The sequence below is a fragment of the Mytilus californianus genome, unplaced genomic scaffold (genome assembly GCF_021869535.1).
Source record: "Mytilus californianus isolate M0D057914Y unplaced genomic scaffold, xbMytCali1.0.p SCAF_3, whole genome shotgun sequence".
Classification (NCBI taxonomy): domain Eukaryota; kingdom Metazoa; phylum Mollusca; class Bivalvia; order Mytilida; family Mytilidae; genus Mytilus; species Mytilus californianus.
Genome location: NW_026262679.1, coordinates 38248819 through 38276721, shown reverse-complemented (window position 1 = coordinate 38276721; position 27903 = coordinate 38248819). Strand labels below are relative to the sequence as shown.

The following is a 27903-nucleotide window of genomic DNA, read 5'->3' as shown; positions in this document are numbered from 1 at the left end:
TAGGGGAACTACCTTAAACAAGACAAAACCTTCTGAGGTCAATTTTACCTAGGGGGAACTACCTTAAACAAGACAAAACCTTTTGAGGTCAATTTTACCTAGGGGGAACTACCTTAAACAAGACAAAACCTTCTGAGGTCAATTTTACCTAGGGGGAACTACCTTAAACAAGACAAAACCTTCTGAGGTCAATTTTACCTAGGGGAGCTGTAACTAAAACAAGACAAAACCTTCTGAGGTCAACTTTACCTAGGGGAACTGTAACTTAAACAAGACAAAACCTTCTGAGGTCAATTTTACCTAGGGGAACTGTAACTTAAACAAGACAAAATCTTCTGAGGTTAATTTTACCTAGGGGATCTGTAACTTAAAACAAGACAAAACCTTCTGAGGTCAACTTTACCTAGGGGAACTGTAACTTAAACAAGACAAAACCTTCTGAGGTCAATTTTACCTAGGGGGAACTACCTTAAACAAGACAAAACCTTTTGAGGTCAATTTTACCTAGGGGGAACTACCTTAAACAAGACAAAACCTTCTGAGGTCAATTTTACCTAGGGGGAACTACCTTAAACAAGACAAAATCTTCTGAGGTCAATTTTACCTAGGGGAGCTGTAACTAAAACAAGACAAAACCTTCTGAGGTCAACTTTACCTAGGGGAACTGTAACTTAAACAAGACAAAACCTTCTGAGGTCAATTTTACCTAGGGGAACTGTAACTTAAACAAGACAAAATCTTCTGAGGTTAATTTTACCTAGGGGATCTGTAACTTAAAACAAGACAAAACCTTCTGAGGTCAACTTTACCTAGGGGAACTGTAACTTAAACAAGACAAAACCTTCTGAGGTCAACTTTACCTAGGGGATCTGTAACCTAAACAAGACCGAATCTTCAGAGGTAAACTTTACCTAGGGAAACTGTAACTTAAACAAGACAAAACCTTCTGAGGTCAATTTTACCTAGGGGAACTGTAACTTAAACAAGACAAAATCTTCTGAGGTTAATTTTACCTAGGGGATCTGTAACTTAAAACAAGACAAAACCTTCTGAGGTCAACTTTACCTAGGGGAACTGTAACTTAAACAAGACAAAACCTTCTGAGGTCAATTTTACCTAGGGGGAACTACCTTAAACAAGACAAAACCTTTTGAGGTCAATTTTACCTAGGGGGAACTACCTTAAACAAGACAAAACCTTCTGAGGTCAATTTTACCTAGGGGGAACTACCTTAAACAAGACAAAATCTTCTGAGGTCAATTTTACCTAGGGGAGCTGTAACTAAAACAAGACAAAACCTTCTGAGGTCAACTTTACCTAGGGGAACTGTAACTTAAACAAGACAAAACCTTCTGAGGTCAATTTTACCTAGGGGAACTGTAACTTAAACAAGACAAAATCTTCTGAGGTTAATTTTACCTAGGGGATCTGTAACTTAAAACAAGACAAAACCTTCTGAGGTCAACTTTACCTAGGGGAACTGTAACTTAAACAAGACAAAACCTTCTGAGGTCAACTTTACCTAGGGGATCTGTAACCTAAACAAGACCGAATCTTCAGAGGTAAACTTTACCTAGGGAAACTGTAACTTAAACAAGATAAAACCTTTTGAGGTTAATTTTACCCAGGGGAGCTGCAACTTAAACTAGACAAAACCTTCTGAGGTCAATTTTACCTAGGTGAACAGTAACTTAAACAAGACAAAACCATCTAAGGTCAACTTTACCTAGGGGAGCTGCAACTATAACGACAAAACCATCTGAGGTCAACTTTACTTCAAACAGCTGCAAGTCAAGACAAGAAATAAAATTCTAGTCAAATTATCCTATGGGAGCTACAACTTATACTAGGCCAAACCGTCAAAACATTCTGAGATCATCAACTTTTCTTCAGAGCTGCAAATAAATAAGAAGCAAACCCTTCTGATATCAATTTTAATACAGGTGAAATAAGGTAATGCCATCTAATTTCAACTTTAAAAAAGTAAGAGCGCCAGAAAAAAATAAGACAAACCCTTTGAAAATCTACATAGTGTTAGATATTACGTTGTGTACTAGTATGTGTCCAACTGATTGGCTTTGCCCGTGTCTGTAGTGACGTTTTGGATTTAAATTGTCGTAATCTATGTACTACTGGTAAATTATTACGTCAAGGATTTCGTTACCACAGATAACTTGAAACTCTTACTAAATCCTTTCATAGAAACATAGTTTTAGTTTGGAAGTTTAGCTGTACCTAATTAAAAATTAAAACAAACGGGATAGCACATCCAAATTTTTAGTGGTGTTATTTACCGGGCATGCAAATTCAGACACGATCTGGATAAACTTATTGATCCTTTAAATAAACTTACTTTAAATAGTTTAATCAACACTGTTATTAGATCTTTGAATATTGTTTTTATCAGTATAAATATTGATTTTGTTATTAATAAATTAAAACCCAACTAAATATTATTGTTATACGCATATGTACATTCACCTTCCTACAATCTGTCGATGCCTATATTTTGGCAATGCACAAGGTCATCTTTTTCTCAAACTGTTAATGACGTCTTTACACTGGGTTCATCGGAAGTTGGATGTGTACTGATTGATATTTTAGTCTTAGATACATGATTTTTTTATTAGTTTTTATTGGCTTTCAGTAACTTAGTGTACTCTCAGACCTGTATTTTGTGTCTTGTTGTTGTAAGATGTTTTTGTGCTTTGTATCGATCTGATGAGTTAAGCCCTTTTTAACTGATTTTCATAACTGGTTCTTAAGTTGTGCTGTTATACCACTGACCAGGGTTAGGGGAGGGTTGGGGCCCCAGAAACATATATAACCCACAACATTCTGTATGTGCCTGTCCCATGTCAGGAGCCAGTAATTCAGTGGTTGTTGTTTGTTGCTGTATATCAAATTTTTTTCGTTTGTTTTGTACAGGCTGTTAGTTTTCTTTTCTGATTTGTTTTACATTTGTCATTTCAGGGCCTTTTGTAGCTTCCAATGCTGTATACATTTTGCTCATTGTTGAATACTGTATGGTTACCTATAGTAGATAACCTTCTACGTCATTTGGTCTCTGGTGGAGAGTTGTCTCATCAATCATACCACATCTCCCTATTTTTAATAACCAAAGGGAGTTGTAACTTTGGGTAAAATAAGATAGGTAATGAAACAAATTTTTTCATCAGGGTTTGTTCTTAACTTGAGTATGTTAAACTTGGAAGTAAAAATAGAAAAATATAATACATTTATCTCTTTCCTATTTGAAACATAACTAAATGATTTCTTTACAGGGCAACACATTATATCTATTTTGACGTTTTGTGGTATTTATTCACCACTCTGACAGATGATTACACAAAAATGAAGTCAGTGACCCTAAGACTATTTTATATTATTATAAAATTGATTTTTTTTTTGGAAAACAACATATTGATTTTAAGAAAAATCTATGGAAGGGTGTTGAAAAAGGAATTCTATACAAGATTTTTACCTATTCTAAGGATTTACTCTCATTAAATTTAATATTTAAGCAAATATTGCAGTCAAGTGAATTATTTTTGCAACATGTTTTTACAAAAGAGTTGAACATGTCAAATTTGTATCTACAATTTTTTAAAATTCTATAGACGTAGCAATTAACTTTTCCTTAACCTCAAGTTTTACAAATTTACAAAGTTTGATCAGCTGGTAATTCATCCAAATGTTTGTCTTAAAATCAAGAAATTTTACTTCTTGGCAATTTAGATGTCTGTGTGCACGTTTTGTTTGTTTCTGACAAGTTGTATTTGGTTTAAGGATGTGTAATTTGAACCAGTGAAATTTCCTGTTTTGCTTTCGAAAACCTTGGAACCAGTATTTAAGTTTAAATATGAAGATGCATATACCTGCTAAAATTACTTCTGTCTGGACTGAAGATTGCAGAAATGAAATAATAGATGCACTAATTTTTTTCTATTCTGTTCTCTGAATTCATTGGCTGATAAATATAAACAAAATAACAAAATAACAGGACATAAATTGTTTATTGACCAGGCTACATATAAATGATCTGGGATCTCATAGCAAAAATATCTACCGCGCATATATAGCAACCAGACTGGAATCCAGTCCACCGTCGAGCCATTTATTATCTGCCCTTGAAAACTAGTCAGTAAACTGAAATATAATACATCTAAGCTGACTAGTAAATGTTATAAACCTTAAAAGATCTGTCAAAACTTTGCTACTTCAATAGTGCAATGCTACAAATATCTAAATCTCTCCTACTTTAGCCTGTTCTTCAGAAAATGCTAAAAGTAATATTTTTTGTGATTAAATAAAAGATGTAATATTCCCAAAAAGATTTGGATTTCCACCCATATTTATCATAATGTAAGAAATCCATCCCTCTTTCAAACTATATTTGCAACATTTCTTCTCACATTTAGACAATTTCTAAAACTTTATCTTTTTTGTTTTGTATTTTTATGATAATAAAAAAAAAGAAAGAACATCAGATGTTTTTTTCTATAAGAGTTGGGGCGAGACTAAATTTACTCCATTAACAAACGAAAGAAAACATAATAACAAATATATATGGCACAGGACTTGATCACAATAAGACAAAAGTGGCTTGAGATCAATTTAAGGAGCCTTATGTCTTTCTGATGTGTATTTTACAATTTTTAATCTTGACCCACCTCACACCTGTTTTAGAAAGAGGTAGCATAGAACTTGCTACTTCATAAAGATCTTTTAAGGTTTAAAACAAAACTCAAACTAATGAGTGTGATGGTTTACCAACAAAAAAATTGAGTTTATTCTGACTAATCACAATTGAGGTAAAGTTGTCAATAATCAATACTGACCAATCAAATCTTTACATTTACACCAATGTGATCAATGTACATATGACAACAGTTAGTCCAAAGACATTTTTATATCATTAACAATTTTTACAGAAACAATATCAACAAATGTATTTTTTTTTCTCAAAATTTTCCAAGATTATAGAGAAAGATAAAGCATCCTTAAAACAATATTAAAAGATTATGATTTGTTTTCATGATGAGCTAAGACACATTTCATTGATATTAGTTAAATTTAAGTGAGACTGTTTTTATGCATGGTTAAAATGTGTTTAAAGAAATAAAACTGACAATATAGACAGTAAAAGATATGAAAAAAAAAAAAGTAATTCTATTTATAAAAATAGAGAGTTAAAAATAAATTCTTTCTTTCTAAAATCTGAAATACTATTGAGATCCAGGTGAAAATTATAGTTCTTCTCAAATTACATACCACCTGAATATATTACAATTTAAAAGCTGCACTTTTTTTAAAGACATTAACAAAATACTTAACACAAAATAATAATCTAGCACTTCAAAATCACATAGCACTGACATTATTTTTTATGGAACAGTACAAACTTCCTACAATTGACATCTATGTATATATAAGCTTGTTTAAAAATCATAACTGGTCAAAAGTTCTAGCCCCAAAAATCAAATATTTCTAGTTAACATTTTCTAATTGGTGATCTTATAATTTGTAACCAAGACCATTTTAGACTGTTAAGGTAAGAAAAATTAGAAACAATGTATCTTAACAAAAATCAAAAGTATAAAAAGGCAATGATCGAAAAACCTTTTCTTTCAACTTTAAATTTACTATAAAACTTTTTGTGAAGTTGAAAAATATTTTTACAAACTTCTGCATTATATGCAAGTGAATTAGTAATGAATACAGTAAAAGATCACTCATACATGAAGCCAGAGTTCATACAAGTTGCCCTTCTCCAAAATCATTGGCAAGACAGAATGTGGTCAAGTACACGGCCAAGAACCTATGTAGCCAAAATTTTGGCATACATATCAATAATACAGTATTTCTGCTCTATATGTATGCACATACTATTCAATTCTACATTCCATCTTTTGTGTTAAAAAATCTTAACTATCACAAAAACAATCACATAGAAACAAATATAGCACTAAAGTTACACGAAATAGTTAGTCATAGATAGTTATCTGTTTTACAGTCATTCTTAAATCTTTTAACATTTAAAAAAAATAAAAATAAAATTCAAACTAGGAAGTTATAAATAGATAAAACAATATGGCTGCTACAAACTTCTTTCAATCTTAGTATTGTCTCATTGATGAGAAAGAATAGACGTTTTCACAAAGATAAAACTAAATGTGTTAAATTATACATCTGACACAAATTTTATTGCAACAGCCAAATAGGAGAAAAATCTTCTGATAAAAAAAAGAAAAAATTATTTTTATCGAATATTCATCCTGATGTGAAACTTTTAAAAGAAATGAAAGCGAAATTTCAGTTTTCTCGAAAGTTAAAAGCTTCACTCTTATGACATACTCTTGATATAAAATCCATTTACATCATTAGATAAACAAATGACTGCAAAACAAATGGTTAATAAAAATATTTGTATAACACTCAAAGAATTTATATCAATAATATTCTCAATTTCACAAAGACACAATATTATATTTTTGTCAATTTATTTAAATTCCTTCAAAAAAGATATGCACTCTTGGATGCAGAAATAAATACAACCTCCCTGACACACCCCTGTCAAAAGCAATCACATTGCGACCTCTTCCCTGCCCTACTACAAAATGACAATCTGATATATAGTTATATACAATATATATATTTGTGTATCTACAAAATGAAATAAAGAAATATATTTTAATGTCACCTGACATGACAGAAATCTTGGGATTAATATCTGAACCAAAGACCATGAAAAGAGACATATCAGCTCATACAATGTAGTAAGCTATTAATAGCTCCCCTATCACAATGTATTGCTCGATGAATTATTTAAAAAGGAAAGGCACCAACTTTCTTTAACTAGACCATTTCAGAGAAGGAATTCTAGAATATCTGAGGAAATTATATCTTGGAAGTTTGAGAAATTCATGTTTTTTTCAAAAATATTCTTGAGTTACTTGTGACCTCAAATTTGATTTTTGTTAACAAGTTTTGATTTCAAATATTGCATATGTCCATGGACTTACGTGACTTACAGATAATTGAATCTGGACTGATCTGCATTGACTTCTATCAAAAAAAAATTTGAACATATGGATATGATGTCTTTCTTTCTTTATTTTTTCAGTATTTTATCTTTTTTACCTTTGCAATTTTCAACACCTAAATAAATCAAATATTTATTCAACTAATTAACATCAATTTACGAAATTTTTATTAACATGCACCGGTATATAAATTAACAATTACTCTTCGTTATAATTTGAATTTTCCTCTCATCTTGTACTACCTGAATTCTCGATATTTCTCGTAAAAAACTGATATTATTACAACTTTAAAAATTTATACTCATTTTTCATCACTTCTCTGTATCAACACAACAGTTAGTTAACTACAAGTGACAAATAGTGTTCACTTGAGTGGCAGCTTGTCACTCGACATATATTTTTAGTTCTCCAAGATAGGAGTAACTCATGCAACACATAGAGAACAATGTCAATTTCATTGACTAAAATGTGGCATATCAAGATTTTTGTGGCAACTCATTTGGATTTAAGTTAAGATCTAAGACTTCTTTCATAAGTGGCTGTATAACTTCTGGATTTACTTTCAGAAGCACATGCGAGTGCTCTTCATTCAAATTCCTAATGTCTGTCAATTTCATCAGCAGCTTTGGATAAATACTGCGTACAAAATGAGGAGGATACCTAGATTCTAGGTATCGTAACAGTAACAGAGCATATTTATCCTGTTCTTGTGAAATGTATGACTTGTCTGTAACATTTGGCCGATCGGGTGAAAATAACGAAATAACAAGAAGAAGCATTAGCATTGTTTCATCTGCTTTCAAGTCTATGGCAAGTTGTTTTGTGAATTTCATGTGTTCTTCAAACAAGTTGGGACCTTCAGCTAACCTCATCTGTTCTGTGGTCATAGCATGATCTGAGTTATCCAGTGGGTCAAGCCACTGCTGTTTTTCCTTATCAAATGTTATAACAGAGCGCAAGATCAGTAATTCAATACTACCACCTTTAAGTAAGCTGATCTGATCTAACTGGGACAGAGCCTTGAATGACTTTATCTTCTTGGCCATGTCAATTACTCGACGTACGCTGAGCTCTGCAATATTTACTAGATCGCCAAATGATGGTCCATCTTTCCTTACTGGGGGTTCCATACATACTTCCAGGGACTGTCTGTATGCAGATACAACCTCACCAATCAGATATTCCTCTTCAGGTTCCAGTGACCTCATTTTAAACTGCGTAGAGCTGACAACCCCAGACTGAGGGCTAACCTGTGATGTATCATCCCTCATTTTTCTGAAACAAAAAAGGCATTTATTTAATTAGACAGCAAGTAAACAACACAATAAAAACAGAATCAACAGGATAACATAAAATATAGACAATATGAATAAAAGGAGATGAGGGTCATATATCAATCACACAGCAACCACACAAAAACAACAAAAACAAAGGACATCCATGTATCTTAATCATATGTCAAGCTCTAAATCTGTCAGTCAAGTTACGTTGTTCCTTAATTGACTGATTTCGAAAGATCTGCCACAAACAGCAAATTCATCAAAAGAAAAACAAAAAATGGAAATTGTTACTTTTTTATGTATGGTCATTTTTGACTGTGTGAGGAAATAATATATATTACTTAATCAAGATTTTTATTATATATTGTATCTTTGTATGGAAGTCATCATTTTTGTTATTTTGTAGCCGATTTGGAAGTCATAATTTGTATTATATTATAGCTGTGCAATGAAGTCACCATTTTTATTATATTGTGTCTGTGTATGGAATTCATCATTTTTGTTATATTATATCTCTGCATGGAAGTCACCGTTCTTTTTATTTTGTATCTATGTATGGAAGTCACCATTTTTATTATATTGTATCTGTGTATGGAAGTCACCATTTTGTTATATTGTATCTGTACATGAATGTCATCATTTTTGTTATATTATGTCTGTGCATGGAAGTCACCCTTTTTATTAAATTGTATCTGTGTATGGAAGTCACCATTTTTATTATTATATTATATCTATGTATAGAAGTCATAATTTTTGTTATATTGTATCTGGACCATGGCTTCCAAAACAGTCATATATTCCGGACATTTATAAATTTACCGGACATTGTCCTTCTGGGAAAAGCATCTACTTTTGGTTTTCAAGGCTTCCTTAAGAGATGGACATTTTAACATAATTAAAAAAAAGTGGAAGTTAGATCTTTTTGACCCGACCTTTTGCCTTAAACAGTCACACATTTCCGGTCATAAAAATGACATGATGATTAAGTACTATCAAAACAAACCCTACTTTAATACCTTATCATTTTAATCAAGGTTAATTAGTTGTCGGACAGCTGAAATTTACCTGTTCAGGCGACAGGTAAACTATTATGTACCGGACATTGATCGGTCTATTCAAAGTTATTTTCTTACATTTAAGCGGTTTGCCTCTAATTAATTTAGTCTGAAAGATTAAAATTGTCAGAAAAACGTTTATAAATATGATTTGATGAAAAATTTAAAAAGGTTTTAAACGAAAAATCGTCAGAACCACGTTGTTTGAACTAGTACACGAGTGCGCAGGTGGGAAATTTAATTATGCATCCTAATTCTACAATAATGATAAAATTATCATTGATACCTTTATCTGACGTTCAGTTCGAGTATTTTCTTGAAGAAATAACGTGGAAACAGCTATTTAAACTCAATCGTGCTTTGTAAACGTATCCGGATTTTACGTATCCGTCTCTGGTCCATGTTTTACCATTGTCAAGTCAATATCCAGTATTAGGAAATGTGCTTTTAAAAACGAAAGTAAAGTTTTTGACCACGTTATTGTGCACAAATATAGAGTCTAAGGCAGATATTAGGACGCTGATGTTGCACACTTCGAATGATGCACTGTCAATTTAACATTTTACGTCAGAACATCAAGTTTATATCAAAGTAAAGTTTAATATCGTTTTTTAATGTCAATCATTGGTTATATGATGGCCAACTGATTACCATGGTCCATAATTGCCTTTTGTTATTAAGACTTAAGGGATTAAAATCAGGATAAGATATAAAATGTCCGGCTGGCTCAAATATTTTTTGGAAGCCCTGATCTGGACATGGTTGTCATCATTTTTGTTATATTGTATCTGTGTATGGAAGTCACCATTTTTATTATATTGTATCTGTGTATGGAAGTCACCATTTTTATTATATTGGATCTGTGCATGAAAGTCACCATTTTTATTATATTGTATCTGTGCATGGAAGTCATCATTTTAATTATATTGTATGTGTATGGAAGTCACCATTTTTATTATATTGTATCAGTGCATACAAGTCAAATTTTTGTATTATATTGTGTGTGTATGGAAGTCATGATTTTTATTATATTGTATCTGTGCATGGAAGTCATCATTTTTGTTATAGTTGTATCTGTGCATGTGAAATATTCTTAAACATGAAATCTTCAGTGCGAGAAACTTGATTCTAAATTTAATATTCCCCTCTTTAGGAAAATAGCGATGGTTTACTAAAATAATCTTATGACATTTACAGTAAAATAATTATCTTTAGTTAAACAGTTGTGTATTCTACAATAAAAAGCCATTTACAGCACAACAGTTATGTAATCCAATTCAAAACATGTAGGCAATCTACAGCAAAACCTAGTTATATTATCTTAACATGTCTTTAGGCATCTCTACTTTGATGATAATGGGTAAAATCATGTGTCTAATCAACAAGTGTCTTCTTAATTCAAAGAACAAGATATTTCTAATTAAGATATAGAGAAAGGAGATATTTGCACCATCATTATTATTATAAAGATATAAATCCAATGAAGAAGTATATTTAGGTTTTGCTGTAGATATATTAAGTTCCTTAACTCTTACAATTTCTGATTGTACCTATTCTCTTCAATCCTTTGTCTCTTTCTAATTTTTTCTTCTTCTGTTAATATGTACTCTTTTCTCATACCAATCTCAAAGCACTTTCTCAATCGGCATCTTTTACAGAATCGTCTGTTTGACACATCCATTTTACATTTCTCTTCATATGGACATTTAAAATAATCCTACAAATAGAAAATAAAATTATTCAATAATTTAATTTTACCATGTCTTAATTTCTGTTGTCTATACGATATATAAATGTAAAAACTCATCATTGATACCAAGCATATAAATTGGTATGTCAGACCTGCATTTCATCTACATAAGACTTTTCATTGGTGCCCAAATCTAAACAGCTGGAAGATCAAATCTTAAAACTTACAATATACCAATGACAAGCTCTTTATTGTCAGTAACACAAAACTAACACATTCAATGTATACATTATTTTGTTTCAACTATGTGTCAAAAATATGTACCTCATGTTTGCAGCTGCATTCAGGTCGAATAATCTTATACATAACTTAAAAAAAAAAGCACAAGATTGCAAAATGTTTTGTCAACAACTTTCACACTTATGTCATCCATTTATGTGCTGGTGTCATTTCTTTTCACAAAAATAACAAAATTTAGTCAGAGAGAAAAAAAAATTGTATGAAAATTTCTGCTGAAAACAGTTTATTGCTATCAACACATGTATTTTTTTTTTATAACTTTGAAAATGATGTACAGTACAATTTTCTAACAGGTTAGTTGTTAAATATAGTAACAGAATGTGGAATCATGGGCCATGTTTGCAGCTGCATTTAAGTTGAATAATATTATACATAACTGAAAAAAAGCATAACAGTTCAAAATGCTTTATCACCAACTTTCACACTTATGTCCTGATGTCCTCCATTTTTGTGCTAGTGTTGGAAACAAAAACATGGATCTCAATTTAAAACACTATAACTAAATCTGACATTTTTGTTTACAAAACACATTGGGAGTTTCACGTGTGACTTAGACCTCGACATATCATTTGAATACTGCTCTTAACATGAAAGGAAGCAACATCTTTTGACAGATTTAATGAAACTTTATTATATTCATAGCATTGCCATTGAATGGAAGATACATTTTCTTTTAAAAGGACAAAAAATCACTCAGTAAAATATAAGTTTATGAAATTAGAAAGTGCAGGTATATAATGTGTTGAGATGGCCGATTAATTCAGAAAGGTACTTTGTACTTTAGTTTATATCCTGCACTGCGCAGTCAAGAAATATAATGATAAATTTTCCATTAAAATATAATTTTCTTCATGCAATTGTGGTAATGTTTTGGCAGACACTAACAGCCTAGTACACTGCATGGTTTTTGTAATCAATCATACATGTAAATGACAGGTGTCAACACATTTAAATCAACACTGCGCATTAACATTTCAAATTCATTTATTTTTATGCGTTCTCCATGTAAAATCTCCCTGCCCACTGATCCTGAATTAACTTTAACATTTATACACATAAAAAATCGTTACAATGTTCACAGCCTCGTGCTTAGACAGAAAATACTAATTCATAATTCCAGTTAAAAACTTATTAATTATATCACAGAAACACCAAGATTGGTATTTAATGACTATAGCCAGTATCGATTCTGTAGTCAACACAGTCGGAGATAATTACAACTTTCATTCTAATTGTGTATGATTGAAACTTTCATAGAATTGTCAATACCATGTAGAATACTTTCCAACTATTCCATTTTTATCATAACAGATCAAGCATGTAATACATGCAAATATTATAAATCAGGGAAAAAATCGTCATGACCATATTAATGAAGTTATTGGTAATCTTTAAAATTGCATTCTCCTGACAGTCAATCTATATTAATGTAGTTCTTTTTTATGATTTTTATTGCTTTATATGTAACATTATGTTAATTTCATAGACTACAAAAAGATATATTTACATATTCTCAATATAGTCAACATGCATTTTATTTTTCCTATAAAGTCTTTGGAATGATAAGTAAGTAGTTCTGACATATTTGTCGGATGCATAGAGGTTACTTGGCCAAAGCAGACTTAATAAATGTTGTGTCAATTATCAATGATTAAATTCTTTACAATTTGATGTTAATTTTCAATTTTGAATCCACTATTTTCATAGCTCTTGTCAGTTTGTATGCCTAAAATCTTTGACTTATTCGAAAACTACCCAAAATAGAACCATTTTCCTTTCAAGATAAATATACATATTAAAGCCTCCCTGTACTATAACTTCTATTGACAAATATCACTATTTTTAACTACAAAACTAAATAAAAACTTTACAAGCTGATCCAGAACTAGCTGTGGAACTGTAACTCTTTTGGTCCTTATGGTATTTTTTTTTTTAACAATTTGCGGACCTATGGTTCTATGGTCAACAAAATCATCAAAAAAAAAAAAAAACAACAGAAGGACCACAAGAGCTATGGTTCGGCAGCTAATTCAGCACCAGGAATATTATGATTGGTTATATATTACTTCAAACGGGGCTTGAAGGTTCATTATCCTGACAAGAGAAGGAAACCCCCTGATTTAAATTGTACCCTTATTCACATCAGCAATTTCTACTACATGTATAATAAAAAAAGATAAAAAAAATAGTTAAATTTTATTCTGAAATCTGGCAGCTTTTTGAAACAAAAGGTCCCATAATTTTTCAGTTTCAACATGGCTACTCATTGTATTATTCATATCACTGTGTTACATAAATGAGGTCAAGTGAAATTCAGGAGGTTGAGCAATGATTAATAAGTTGCATCACATTTGTAATTCTGATACACAACAATAAAAATTACATCATACAGTAATTAGACATCTCTCATCGAGTCTATTCAGATGTAAATAATCAGCCGATTACATCAACACACTTGACTCGCTTTAAACAAATAACTAAAAACTGCATTTGAAATTCGCAAAAACAAAACACCATGGAAGAAAGTCTACCAAGACATGTACATGGGTACTAGTTTTTTCAGATAAGAAGCTGGGCCCTTGGTCATACAACTTTACTCTGAACTCCAAGTACAAAATCTGTGCTCAAAACACCAAATCCAGCCTTTTGATTGGTTTAATTCCGAGTCTGAGTACAATAATTCTATTTGAAAGTTTTTCAGACCGTGCGAGGGCTGTATAGCCAGTCAAGGTCGTTAAAAACTCCCATCATCGAAAGTTTTATGACAGTAAGGTCAAGTCTTTTTCAAAAGATATCAGTCATCTCAGAGAATTTAAGTATGTTAGACTAAAGTAGTGCAGCTTGCTAAATATTTTTGTTTATTACATTCAGATTCAGAAATAGATTCTAGTATGAAAAAAGTTGACATTCTGAACTTTAGCACCTTAGAAACTCTTTTTTGATTGATATTGAAATAGCACACTATGCAGCAGCACCTGTAGATTTGTTTTCCACAGAAATGCCAAGATCATTGACAGGTCATTCTCCTAATTATTTAACATTTTCTGTCATGCAAGCTTAAATGTACAGAATAAAAAGAGCCTCATTATACAGAAGTAAAAGTACCCTGACAAAAGACATTAGAAGGTTAATAACTATATAATATTGGGTATTAATACCTTTAATCCAGAATTTTATTTGTCATTTAGACGATATCCTATGCTTCACTTTTGTGAGGAATATATGGAGATTAACAACCAAAAAAATCTCAGTCAAACCGCAAACCTGGAACTTCTTTAAACTTGTACAAAATTTGGATTTTAGTTATCTGATCTTATAATTACAATAATCAAACATCCAAAACTTTGAGGAAGCTGTAATTATTTTTTATTTCACATATAGAAACACATGACAATAAAATTTTACACCTTTAAAATTCATGTACATTACACTTAAATTCAATGGCTGTTTTGGTAAAAATGTTTCACCTGCTTGTCTAAAGTAAGTCTAATAGATTCAGTACCGGTGTGGATACACTGAAATGCCTGAATTAATAATTATGACAGGATAATATTTTAAATGAAATCTTCTTTTACTTACACACCTGAACCTAATTCAGACAGAAATATATGACTACATTGCTTAGATAGAGCAAATATATATATATGAACAAAAGGTGATGTGGCACATAAATCATTGAGACAGCAACCAATCAAAACCAACAAAAAATACATGTTTGCCATCAATACAAGAATGTTTTGACATATTACTTGTTGAACTAATTAATTTCTTTACCACTTAAGCCATTGAAGAATATAGATAAATACTTATTGGAACTGTTTTTTAACTCTCACTTATTTGTTCATGTTCAAACTTTCAAGGAATTTACTTATCAAAATTGCAGTCAACCTGTCATTGCCTTTGTATTTCTTCATTTGATAAACTTTATTTGCTTAAGTTTTTATCGCACATTGTCAAACTTTATTTTGTGTGCTTTATCTCCTTTTAGTAAGCTTTTGATAGAAGGTGAGATTGCGTAGTTTGAAATGTTTTTGTTTAAGTTCTATGTAAATTCTTCTAATTTATTCATCACATTGTACACATTAAGAAATGTACTACTTCTAAAGTAATGTTCTTTATCCATGACTACCCCTAAATTTAAGATTCAATTTTCTTAATGTTTTGAAGATCAAAGAAATTTGATTATCTTTTTAAGCAAAAAATAAGCTTTGCAAGAGACCAAATTATTCTTGAAATGAACGACAAATATTGACATACAGCAGACTTTATTTTTTGTTCACAATATGTATCTATCAAGAAATATTCACGTAATATTTACTCAATCATCATAAAAAAAAAATTACCATTGTTAACCTTCAAATAACAGCATATGATTACCTGTGACTGTCCTAATCACTTTTCTGCAGGTGATTTTTAGAATCAGAGTTGAGATTATCTAAATATTAATCTTGTAGTGACAACAAATACTACTACTTCTAATAGTATCCCTCTCCAAAATATAAAATATTCAATTGTACTTATTGCAGAACTTAACCTTCTCATCTCAATAATAATAGATTTCATAAAATCATTTGCAGATACAATATGACGTTATGTGTTTTTGAGTAAACTGCATTTAAAGTATAGTTCTCAATATAATATAACATTTAATACCAAAGAAGTCATGAGATTACATATGTTATTCTTCAATATCATAACAATTTCACACAAGATTGTAGTGCAATTTTTTCCTCCCAATTTCTATTTCCATTCTTTACAAAAAGGTAAAGTTAAATGATGGGTGTCATGGGTTCGAAAATACCTATTAAGAACAATCCTGATTATCATTTTAAAAATACATGGAAAACTTTTTTTTGACAATTTTTACTGAAATATTATAAAAAAAATAAAATCCTGGATGAAATTAAAGCTCTGTAATTATACTTCAAGAGCTAAAAGAATGAAGAACACAACTGAAAAAAAAAGCCAGTAGCAACGACTTGAACGTAAAAACCTAGATGACAAAATAATAAATTTCACACCACAACTCTACAGCAGTATGGATATTCCTTCATTCAAGTACCTTTATCTTTAAGAAGGAAATGGGAGCATATTTATGCAAGACAATGTTAACTTACCAAACCCTTAGGAGCATTTCTTCTGAAGAACGCTTTACAAGATTCACATGATATGGCGTCAAAGTTGTAACCAAGGGCTTTATCTCCACACACCCCACAGTACTTGTCTTCTTTGTTCTTTCTTGATTTCTGTGAACCCATGTCTGGTGATATATCCATAGGACGGTAGACATTGGCCATGGAGGGCACCCCATTACTATTTGAGTCTTCAAAACTGTAAAAGAGAGTAAGAGAGATTCAGTAAGTAAAATATTACATCAATCTTTTCAAGGTTACTAGCAACCATTCAAGATTTACTGGTTTACTGTCAACTGCAAATGAATGAAATGCACCTGAATATATAAACAAGGAAAATAATGAAACATAAAAAAAATATGTATTTACTGACGAGAATGATTTGTTTAAATGGAAATTAAAAACATTAAACATGTACCGATAAGAACTTGTTTAAACATATGATAAAACTAGAGAACTGTATGTAAAAAAATTGCATGTTATACTTTGGGGGCGTATATCAATAAAAAAAAAAAAATAAAATAATTATTGAAACCTTACCTAAAGATGCTAAATGCTGCCATAACAACATATCAAGTAAAGATTGAAAAATTGGGTGATTCAACTTTGTTTTAGAAGAAATGTGATAATTATTAATCTATACCCAAGAATAGGTAGGTGTGAACTCTCAAGTTAGTGTAAACAGATGGTATAGGATCCTAGTCCAGTATCCAAGATGAAGTACACTTTAGGGAACAACCATTTAACTTCAAAGGGGGAGTTCAAGGCGGGCAGGACTATATTTTTTTTATATTGGTTTGATTTTTTTTACTACAGATGGACAATTTTTTTTAGCTACAATATCAAACCAAATCATTTTTTTCATACTGAGTCGAAACAGAATATTTATTTTACAATGCTCATGCAGTAAAAGGTGTCTGTATTCATATGAAATCACTAGCAGTAAATATAGCTTTTAGTGGTATAAATAGTGGTGGATATTCATAAGACAGCCATACCTTGTGTTGAATGGTTGATATCAAAAGTAGGGTAGTTTTAAGAATAGAAAAGAGTAAAAATAATATTCTTGAAAGATTACAAACTGAAAGATAAAAATTGAAATCATACTCTGGAAAAATAGACAGATGATTTTAGTAATTTCAATTAAGGTAACTTCTTGTAGTTTTATATATACCATAATTGCTTGTAAGATCGGTCTTTAACCTCATTTCATGTATTCACCTTGTTTTTATACAGTAACGGTATTTCAATTTGTTTAACACAACCATTACATTAGCTCAGACATATTCAAATTAAGTCAACACACTTTTAGTATTCCTTACATTATTTCTGTCTATCAAGAAATTTTAATGTTCAATGAGATAACTCTATTGGCAATTTTTTCTTCCCTAAATTAGGTATTTCAAACCCGTGATGTATTTTACATGAGTAACACAGTACGTGTCACTAGTGGAGCATGAACTTCTGACCTTTCTGTAGCATCAGAGTTCACCCCTGGTTTTTGGTTGGGTTTGTGTTGCTCAATTGTGTGTATGTAGTGCTTTGAAGAATTTTGTTTTGTCTTTCTTGGTAACGATTTTGACTGTTTTGTGTAGTGCTTTCAATACTTTTGGTTTGTCTTTCTTGGTCATGGTTTTGACTGTTTTGTGTAGTGCTTTGAAGAATTTTGTTTGTCTTTCTTGGTCATGGTTTTGACTGTTTTGTGTAGTGCTTTGAATACTTTTGTTTTGTCTTTCTTGGTCATGATTTTGACTGTTTTGTGTAGTGCTTTGTAGACTTTTGTTTGTCTTTCTTGGTCATGGTTTTGACTGTTTTGTGTAGCGTTTTGAAGACTTTTGTTTTGTAATGGTTTTGACTGTTTTGAAGACTTTTGTTTTTGTCTTTCTTGGTCATGATTTTGACTGTTTTTCTTCCGACTCTTGATTTTTTTTGTCTCCTTGGTATATACACTCTCTCTGATGCATCAACCATGCAAAAGAAAATAATGAACATTTATTCTCAGATGCCTTGAAGATATAGAAATAATGAACCTGACCTAGAATTTTTTTTCAGTTTTATATGCTTTAAAAGACTTGAATTACTTCATGTCAATGAATTGTAAGATCAATTGAACGATTGCTTTTTACAAATTGTAACTTTTTATTTTAGAAAATGATTTTAAGTTACTTCATTACAGAAGCAGGAAATCAATATCATCTTTACCACCTTTATACATATTGATTTCTGGCACTGATTGATATGTGAAATTATTTTTCTACATGAATGTTTACAAATAAAGACCTGAAGTTATCTCCCTTTTAATAAACAACCCATACAGAAAATGTACTGAATGACCCTCTGTCCTACTTCAATTAAAGCCACAACTATTGGTAGAAGTATTAATACAACTTTACACTCCCTGTTCAGTGATTTATCAAGTTTAAAGTACAATATGACTGATAAAACGAAAAACAAAATACTGAATATTTAACACATTTTCTTTCTTTAGCATCCTGTTTGCATTTATCTAACAAATTGTACATTGATGTCTATATATATTTTATTGACTTTAAGTATTATCCATTTCTGACTAAAATGTTGATGACTTCTATTAAACTAACAAATGTTCTCTGTTTTTCTATTTATTGGCAAGAACTAAAAGAGTTCACCTGGTACAATGTTAAATTTCTTCACTAAATTGCTTTTCACATGAAAGTAGCATTTATGTAATTGCAGTAGATTTTTGTTGCCACATCTGGAAGATAACGATTCCATTAGAACAAATAAATTACTTTTTCTGTTATACACATCTACACCTGATTCCAATAAACATTCTTTGGAGCAAGATATCTTCTTTTTAATTTTTTTTTGATGATGAGCCTTCATTGCAAAAAAACTGAAGTAAAATAAATTGGAATTTTAGTTAAATGGTCCTGACATTATTATTTCTATGTATTGAAGTAAGATGGGAACCAGTTTTATTTATTGCGGCTCTTTTAAAGCTGAATAATGATAATAATAATAATGAAAACAACAATATTTCTGCTAAATGGTCCAACAAATCTGGATTGGTAGGAAGGCAAGAAGATGTTCTCTCTACATTTTACAGGGGATATATCTAAATATATGTGTTCAAAAATGTTCAAAACAACTTCATAGTGGCAAAATAGGGCCACATATTTTATAGACTTGAAAACCATGTGGGTAAAGGGTGTATGGATCAACTTTGATTTAGAAATGGCTTCAATTTTTGAAAGTTATGATTTATTGAAGTTGATGTTCCATGTGGTTTCATGCCACTAATAAAGCAAAGCATTGTGGTTACAAGAATAACTAGAAATGATTTGTGGCTTTTGTGGTTTTGCTATGCTTTGAGGGAAGAGTAAGCATCAATGGAAAACAAATTTAGACAAATTTTATTCTAAGTTTCTAACATACATTTAGTTTCCATAAAGAATTATTTTGTCCCATAACCTTTAAATATCCTATTGGAGAAGTTTGTTTTCCTCTCAACTTTTGATTTCTTAAGTTATATACAGGCAATATATTCAATACGAAAAGGAAAATTAAGATTCTTTAAAAAAAAAACAAAAAAAAACAGACAGAAACAATTAAGATAAAGATGATTCCATTAAAACCAGGAAACTATAGTTTTTATATTATGATCAATTAAAAGATGTGAAGAATTCTGCTTCAACAAATTCATAAAGCAGACTTGAACAATATCTAATAACTAAAAAATTCCTGCTGTGCAGAAATCTATAGCTTCAACATATGGTTTTGAAATAATCATAAAATATAATTGGTGATATTAATATGGAAAATAAGAGGGGCCTCGGTGATCCATGAGAGTTGTATTATATACCAACACATATGAATGCCATTTTCTAATCAGGATAAAAACACAAACACCATCTAATTGGCAAGAAAAAAAGTAAAGCTTTTGACTAAGCATGTGAAAATACAAGAAAATATCCTTAGAAATTATCAGCTTAGACAAATTAGCAGTATTCTGTAAACCTCTGATGATAGAGCAACATGACCTCAAAAAACAGATGGTAAACGAGTTAATACAGCGCAAGTTAAGATTTGTGCAAATTGATTTAATAATAAAATATATAAATTGTTTGTTTTAAAAATAATGATGTTTAACATTCAGCCATTCTACATTTAGATAGTCCCCCCCTTCTAAGTCTATGAGTGCTCTGACAGCCTAATCTGTATGAATTGCTGGGGCCATGAACGGCCCTTTTTATGACTTCCAGGAGTGGCGGCCCTAACAAGTTTATAAAAAAGGTGTTCATACGTCCAAGCAATCTCCAAATATGTTTTCCCTTTTAATCTGTATGAATCTTAATCGTCATTTTTCAGGGATATAATTTTCAGATTCTCTGTACCCCCATCATTTAGAAATTTCTCTACAAGGCCATCTTCAAGTTACCAGTATGTGACAGCAACTCAAAAACCTTCTTAGAGAAAGTAAGAATCAAACATCCCAAAGAGAGCAAAACTAGGAAATCTCAGATGGGTAAGATATTCTGTCTGTGATGGGACTAATCAAGAGTTAAGGATATGAGAGGAAATCTTAACTGGCGGTGTCTAAAATCTTGCATTCTTGTCAGTGTTTGAACTTTTTCTAACTTTTGATGGATTCATAACATTCAAATATCATAGGAAGAGATGGGTGGGTGTCTATTGGCTTTCCCAGAAAGATGTACAAGACAAAAGACTAAGAAAATCTCAACCATTAACAACTGTACCAACAACAGTGTGAGAAATAAACTTATTAATCTATAGCTTTTAGTGAATATTTTCTGTCTAAAACTTATGTGAGACAAGGCTAATTTTTCCTTACAAAAAAATTGAAAATATATCCTTTTTTCATTATTTCTTTAATGTATTCTGTAATACCATATCAAACAATCTTACATTTATAATAAAAGTATGAATTGCAATCTACATTAAACTGTACTGCATATATACTCTTATGCTGTCTCTTAAAAGGGAGGTAACCTGTTGATGTATGGGTTAATTTTAGTTTGAAGTGAAACTGGTGAGTAAAAGAACACTTTGGAGTCAATTATCTCAATCTCTGACAAGTTTTAGAGAGACATAGATCTTACCTTAAAAGTCTTGATATTTAGTCTTGATATTTCTTTACCTTAAAAGTCTTGACATTTCCTGACCTTAAAAATCTTTTGTCCATTGGAAGTTATACATGTATATTATCAAATTAGCATTATTGATATATAAAAAAGGTTAACACAGAGGTTGCTAATTATCAGCAGTTTCTTCAGTTTCTCACTCTCTTTTTAAATAACTGTTTAAATTTTGTTTGCCATTTATCTAATCAGACAGTGACATACCTGACCTTAAAAAGAAGGTTGTTTTTATCAATTTTTTTCTACCTGAAGAAAAATTGTTACATGTACTTTTGTACTCATTTGGAATTTTTTTAACCAAACCAAAGTAAAATAGTCTTAAAAATGAAAATTATCACTTCAATGTATAATTTTAGGTTTAATCTTTCAAAATTAAGTAAAACTTTTAAAGAATGGCATTTGCAGATTATTGAATTTTACTGGATAGTCTTTCTTTTTAAATTTTTTCCTGTAAATCGCAATTAATCAAAGTGTTATTCAGACTTTCAAATTGTTTTATGAAACTTGATCAAAACACCAATCTCCATGTAAATCATATTTGACATTCATTAAAACTTTAACAATGTACATGTCTATTTTGACAAGTGAATTACATAGCTTTATTAAATAACTCATTTCGCTATCAAATTCTTCATTTCAAATAAAATAAGCCAACAACTGTAGTATGATAACGCTTCATATTCTAATACCTGCGGCAATGTTTTTTTTTGACCAATTCTTTTGATTTTAATTACAGAACCAAATATAACTCAGTTCTTTTATGCACATTGTGATATCATAATCAGAAGATCTTTTCCTATGAGATATCTGACGCCTTGTATACAAGAAAAATAAGTTCTTTATGAACCCAAATCTTACCTATTGAATTTCAGTAGGACAATTAAGGTGTTTTAATATGAATTGTATTTAATTTCAATTCTATTAAAATTTTAGTTGGTGCCACTTCATCTTAGAGAGTGGCACCACCACTTTGTTTAGTAATATGAAAGATTTTGTAACTGATAAGTTGATAATATCCTCCAGTTTGTATTTTACCCCACAACTGACCATTATTTCAGGTTGTGTCGAAAAATTATCCATATAGCCTAACAGTATAAGAGAAGATCGGATTTTTCTACTTTTTTAATTCCTCATCTGGAACTGGAATCTTTTTGCTCTCACATCCCCAGCATCACAAATTAGCATACAGTTGATCTCTTATTCCCTCCACTTACCTCAGATTGGAATAATCAGTATTATTATGTGGAGATGTAACAGCATTTATGAATGGAATAAAGATAGCAAATCACATTGGACAATAAGTATTCTAAGTACACAGGAATGACCATCTATTCATCTCATTTAGAATAAACTGTAGGATGTTATATGTATTTTACAGCCCCTATGTACATATATGACAAATAGAAATTGCTCTTTTTTTCTTCAACAAACAAAATTGACCCTATAAAAATATTGAACAGTTTATTGACAGTTCAAAGGTACTGATTGATCACATGATAATGATCTTTGGCACTTACTTTACATGAGGAAATGTATGTATATGGACCACTATTTACAGTATATTTATGGAAAGCAATGATCACCATTGTTTTATAAGTACATATGTCATTTATACTCCTGCCAAAACATATCTTATCTCAAATTGTTTCCTTTGAGTTCTTAATCTATTACAAAAGTTCCGTTTTGTCCCAGGGAAAAAATAGTAATTGTGTGATTGGCAGCAAGGTATATTGTAAATGATATTGATGAAAACTACCCAAATGTGAAAATTAATCGTGCTATCAGAAGGACTATTGTAATATCAAGTTATTCTGACCACAGTGAAGTATTGGTATGCTAAAACCACCATGGTATGATTCATCCTGTTTACCTGGAGAATGGCGGGATAGGTTATTCGGTACATTTTTCAGGCTATATACTTTACTACAATATTATGGTAATTTTTGCTGATCTGTTGAAGGTGTTTTGCAATAAAGATCTTTAAACTATACAATCGTCCCTGTTCCGCCCAATATTAATTTTGTTGTAACTTGAATTCGGATCGTATATTTATATTTATTTAGGATACTGAACAATGCACAAGAAATAATTGAGTTTTGCTGAATACAATAAAAAAAAATTATTTACTTTTTAATGTGTTGAAGAAAATCATACCAAACAAAGGGACATTATGTATTGTTTTTATCGCAAGGAATCTTAGAAAGGTGGAAAAATTGTCCAAGCAGTTTGCATCTGTTCCTTTTCTTAAATCAATTTGTTTAACATATGTTATTTAATTGTATTCCACCTTAAGCATACCTGAATCAAAGTAAGTTTTGTTGATTCATTGAGTTCAAATTTTATGATTTAAAGCATGTTACTGTGTCAAAGGTCTTAAATCAAATATTTGTATTTTATGTTGAATCCATAAATATATTATAAAACAAGTCCAAAAGGAAAAGAAAATATGGGGAAAATAAACACAAGATGTACAAGTTATTGACTTTCATGGAACCACAAAATTAAATCATACACTTTCTACATGGAAATCATCCATACCCTCAAGAAACCTGAAGGTCATGTCACTTTGTGTTACTGGTCATATCTTAACCCACTCAAATGTCCTTATTTTGACAAATATTAGCTGACCTAAATCTTATTCAATGGAAAAGTCAACATTCTTTAAAAAATTGTATCATTTCATCAATCATCCAGGAAATGTTTTACAAATTTGGTCTGAAAAGCTGACGTAAACATATTGTTAGGCATCACACAAGGTTTTATTTCCCTTCCTTTAACACAATCTATTGATTTTATACACTCTATTTGTATACTAAACACCCTTAAGATACTTCAAATAAATTGTTTGCATTTGTATAAAGTCAACATTAACAAGCACTGTTATAAAAAAAATCTATACTATGTGTCCGATAAAGTCAACCAAGATCAGGCCCAGAGCTAAACTGTCTTCTGCTGCTTCTCCTTAAAAGTTCATTAAATAGGAACTAGTGAAATTTAGATTCCTGACATTCTTCTTTTACAACATCCTGGTCTTTTATCCAATACACAATTACCACTAGTACATTGTGTAATATACTTTTTCATGTTTGACTACAAGTAGATATCATGTACTTTACCTAGCCTATTTTTTACATGAAACGTCTGCCTATCACCCAGTTAAATCTTTATTTATTGTAAATTATCCATTTTACAACCGATTTTTCTGTGAAGTTTTTTTTTAGTGTAAAGTCCATTCTGATATTACATGAACCTGATTGTTAACATACAACTAGTTAAAGGAAATGCACTTGTTTCAAACCTTTCTCTGTCAGTTCACTGAAAATTTTCTTTGATAATGATTTTTCCATTGACCTTAACTTTGAAATCTAGGGCATGACTAATGGTAAAGGATCAAAAACAAAAAAATTATTGAAGATTGAATAGAGACTGTAAAAAAAATATGTGAAAAATGTTCGCAAAAATCTTGAAACGTTGGTAAAATGTTCAGCTTCATCTTGAAATATCTGGAAGTACCGAATACTGCTTTAGTCTTAGAAGGAACTAGATCACAGGATTGTACCTTGTACAGTGTTGTCATAGCAAAGTGTATGTTTATAGAATGTGTCCATATTTAACCTCTGTTCTGCCTCCAGATCATAGCATATAATGAGATGGGTAATGATTTGAAATAAATCGCGCTTCACTCGCTAACATTATGCCTTTTTTTGTCAATTTCTTAACCTTTAGTGCTAAAATGGAAATTTTGTTATCGTAGATAGTATTTAAGATGACATCTCACGTACATTTAAATTGAAAAGTTCTTGAAACACCATCAATATTACCAATAAAAGACGCATAAATATTTATTTAGATACATAGGGCGACAGAATATAAGAATGTAATGGATTTTTGATCACCTTACGATTCTACTTGTATTTTTTCATGCCTGACTGGCCAACGTACTTGATGACCCACACGGCAATACAATGGACATATATCTGAATGCGATGTCAGCTGTATGACTCCATAATAATACCAAATTATACTGTCAGTCAATTTATGTTCCTTGTTTATAAAAGCTGTAGAAATTAAGTCGACAATATCAACACCATAGACCTGTCATTCTCGCTACAGATAGGATCTCACAGTGAATACTGTACTTGAAAGCAAAACCCTATCGGAGTAACCTTACAAAGCTTGTCAATGAAATACGGAACAATGCCCATGAAAAGTAACACGATTGCTCTCACTGATATCTCTCTCAGACTGATATTGGAGAAAGAGCTTTAATTATGGAACACTTTGAATTGTCATATGTCTAATTAAAAAGAGGTGACCTGTTCTGAAAGATGTCTTTTGACTTAATTACATGAATAAAACTTTTTGAATTCAAATAGAGTTTATAAGTTTTGCCCTTTTTAGAACTCCTGGTAAGTTTTTTTTATCTTTGTTTATGAAATCCGGAGTTCACATTAAACATATAAACCAGAATACTAAGCGCCCCAAATAACTGCAACAATATGGAAAATCTTTCTGTGAAAACACAGCAATAAAAAAATTTTCCCTGAATAATCTTTGGTAACAAAATATGAATGAGATTTGTGGAGTATATATGTGAATGAGATTTGTGGAGTATATATGTGAATGAGATTTGTGGAGTATATATGTGAATGAGATTTGTGGAGTATATATGTGAATAAGATTTGTGGAGTATATATGTGAATGAGACTGCTATCAAACAACACAAAATAACACAATATTTAATGGTTCTTTTAAACTTAAAAAAAAATTGAAACAATATTGCTGATATAAACTTTTAACAAAATTTCACAATAACATGACAAAATTTGTAGGTAGAAGAGCACTCATGATTTTCAGTAAAATTTACATTTCCTATGGGCATAACTACCTTAACTAGAGGCTTCAAAGAGCCTGTGTTGCTCACCTGATTCTACTTTGGTTTTGGAAATCACGTAAAAATAGATTAAAATCATAACAGATACCCTAATAATGATTGAGACCAAATTTGGTTTAATACCATGAATATTGGCCCCGTTATTTAACCAAAAGCAGAAGACTTTTGTAAAGTTTACAGAAATTACATTGAAATTGTAGAAAATGACTTTATAAGGACAATGAAAAATCAGCTACAAAGTAACAACACTTGGTCGGCACCTCAATAGAAACATTCATACCATGTTTGGTTTCAATCCATTAAGCGGTTTTCTAGAAGAAAACATTTGTATATATTTCCCATAGGGTCCTTTGTTAAACTAAGTCCCCTGTTGGCAGCCATCTTGGTTGATGGATTTGCCACAAAGTAACAACACTTGGTCAGCACCTCATAAGGAACATTCATGCCATGTTTGGTTTCATTCCATTCAGTGGTTCTCTAAAAGAAGACATTTGTATGTATTGTCCATAGGGTCCTATGTTAAACGAAGTCCCCTGCTGGCGGCCATCTAGGATGATTGATCGCCTACAAAGTTACAAACCTTGGTCAGCACCTCATAAGGAACATTCATGCCATGTTTTATTTCATTCCATTTAGTGGTTCTCTAAAAGAAGACATTTGTATGTATTTCCCATAGGGTCCTATGTTAAACTAAGTCCCTCTCTGGCGGCCATATTGGATGATGGATCGGCTTCAAAGTAATAACACTTGGTCAGCACCTCATAAGGAACATTCATGCCATGTTTGGTTTCATTCCATTCAGTTGTTCTCTAAAATAAGACTTTTGTATGTATTGTCCATAGGGTCCTATGTTAAACGAAGTCCCCCGCTGGCCGCCATCTTGGATGATGGATCAACTACAAAGTAACAACACTTGGTCAGCACCTCATAAGAAACATTCATGCCATGTTTTATTTCCATTTGGTGGTTCTCTAAAAGAAGACATTTGTATGTATTTCCCATAGGGTCCTATGTTAAACTAAGTCCCCCTCTGGCGGCCATCTTGGGTGATGGATTGGCTTCAAAGTAACAACACTTGGTCAGCACCTCATAAGGAACATTCATGCCATGTTTGGTTTCATTCCATTCAGTGGTTCTCTAGAAGAAGTTCAATATGTAAAAAGTTGACGACGAGGACGACGGACGCCAAGTGATGAGAAAAACTCACTTGGCCCTTTGGGCCAGGTGAGCTAAAAATAGTATATCAGTACAGATTTTTGAGATTACTGAGGCTGATGTCAGGCAAGAAATGTAGGCATGCTTTGGAAACCAGATGGACAGATGAATGCCTGTCATTCCTATGTCCCCAGCTATGAGTAGCTGCAG

At 31.2% G+C, this 27903-nt stretch overlaps 1 protein-coding gene across 8 annotated transcripts in view; it reads right to left on the bottom strand.

Moving 5' to 3' along the window:
* Nucleotides 1-3997: 3997 nt before the first annotated feature.
* Nucleotides 3998-27903, bottom strand: part of LOC127734500 (nuclear hormone receptor HR96-like) — a 167247-nt gene continuing 143341 nt past the window's right edge. For 7 of the 8 annotated variants that reach the window (XM_052244399.1, XM_052244403.1, XM_052244400.1 and 4 more), the window contains 3 exons: nucleotides 16489-16702; nucleotides 10917-11098; nucleotides 3998-8321 (listed from right to left, as the gene is read on the bottom strand). In XM_052244399.1, the coding sequence (XP_052100359.1) occupies nucleotides 7523-8321; nucleotides 10917-11098; nucleotides 16489-16702 (1195 nt within the window). In that variant the 3' untranslated portion in view covers nucleotides 3998-7522. The remainder of the gene's footprint in view (nucleotides 8322-10916; nucleotides 11099-16488; nucleotides 16703-27903) is intronic. The other variant, XM_052244398.1, reaches the window with a different exon arrangement.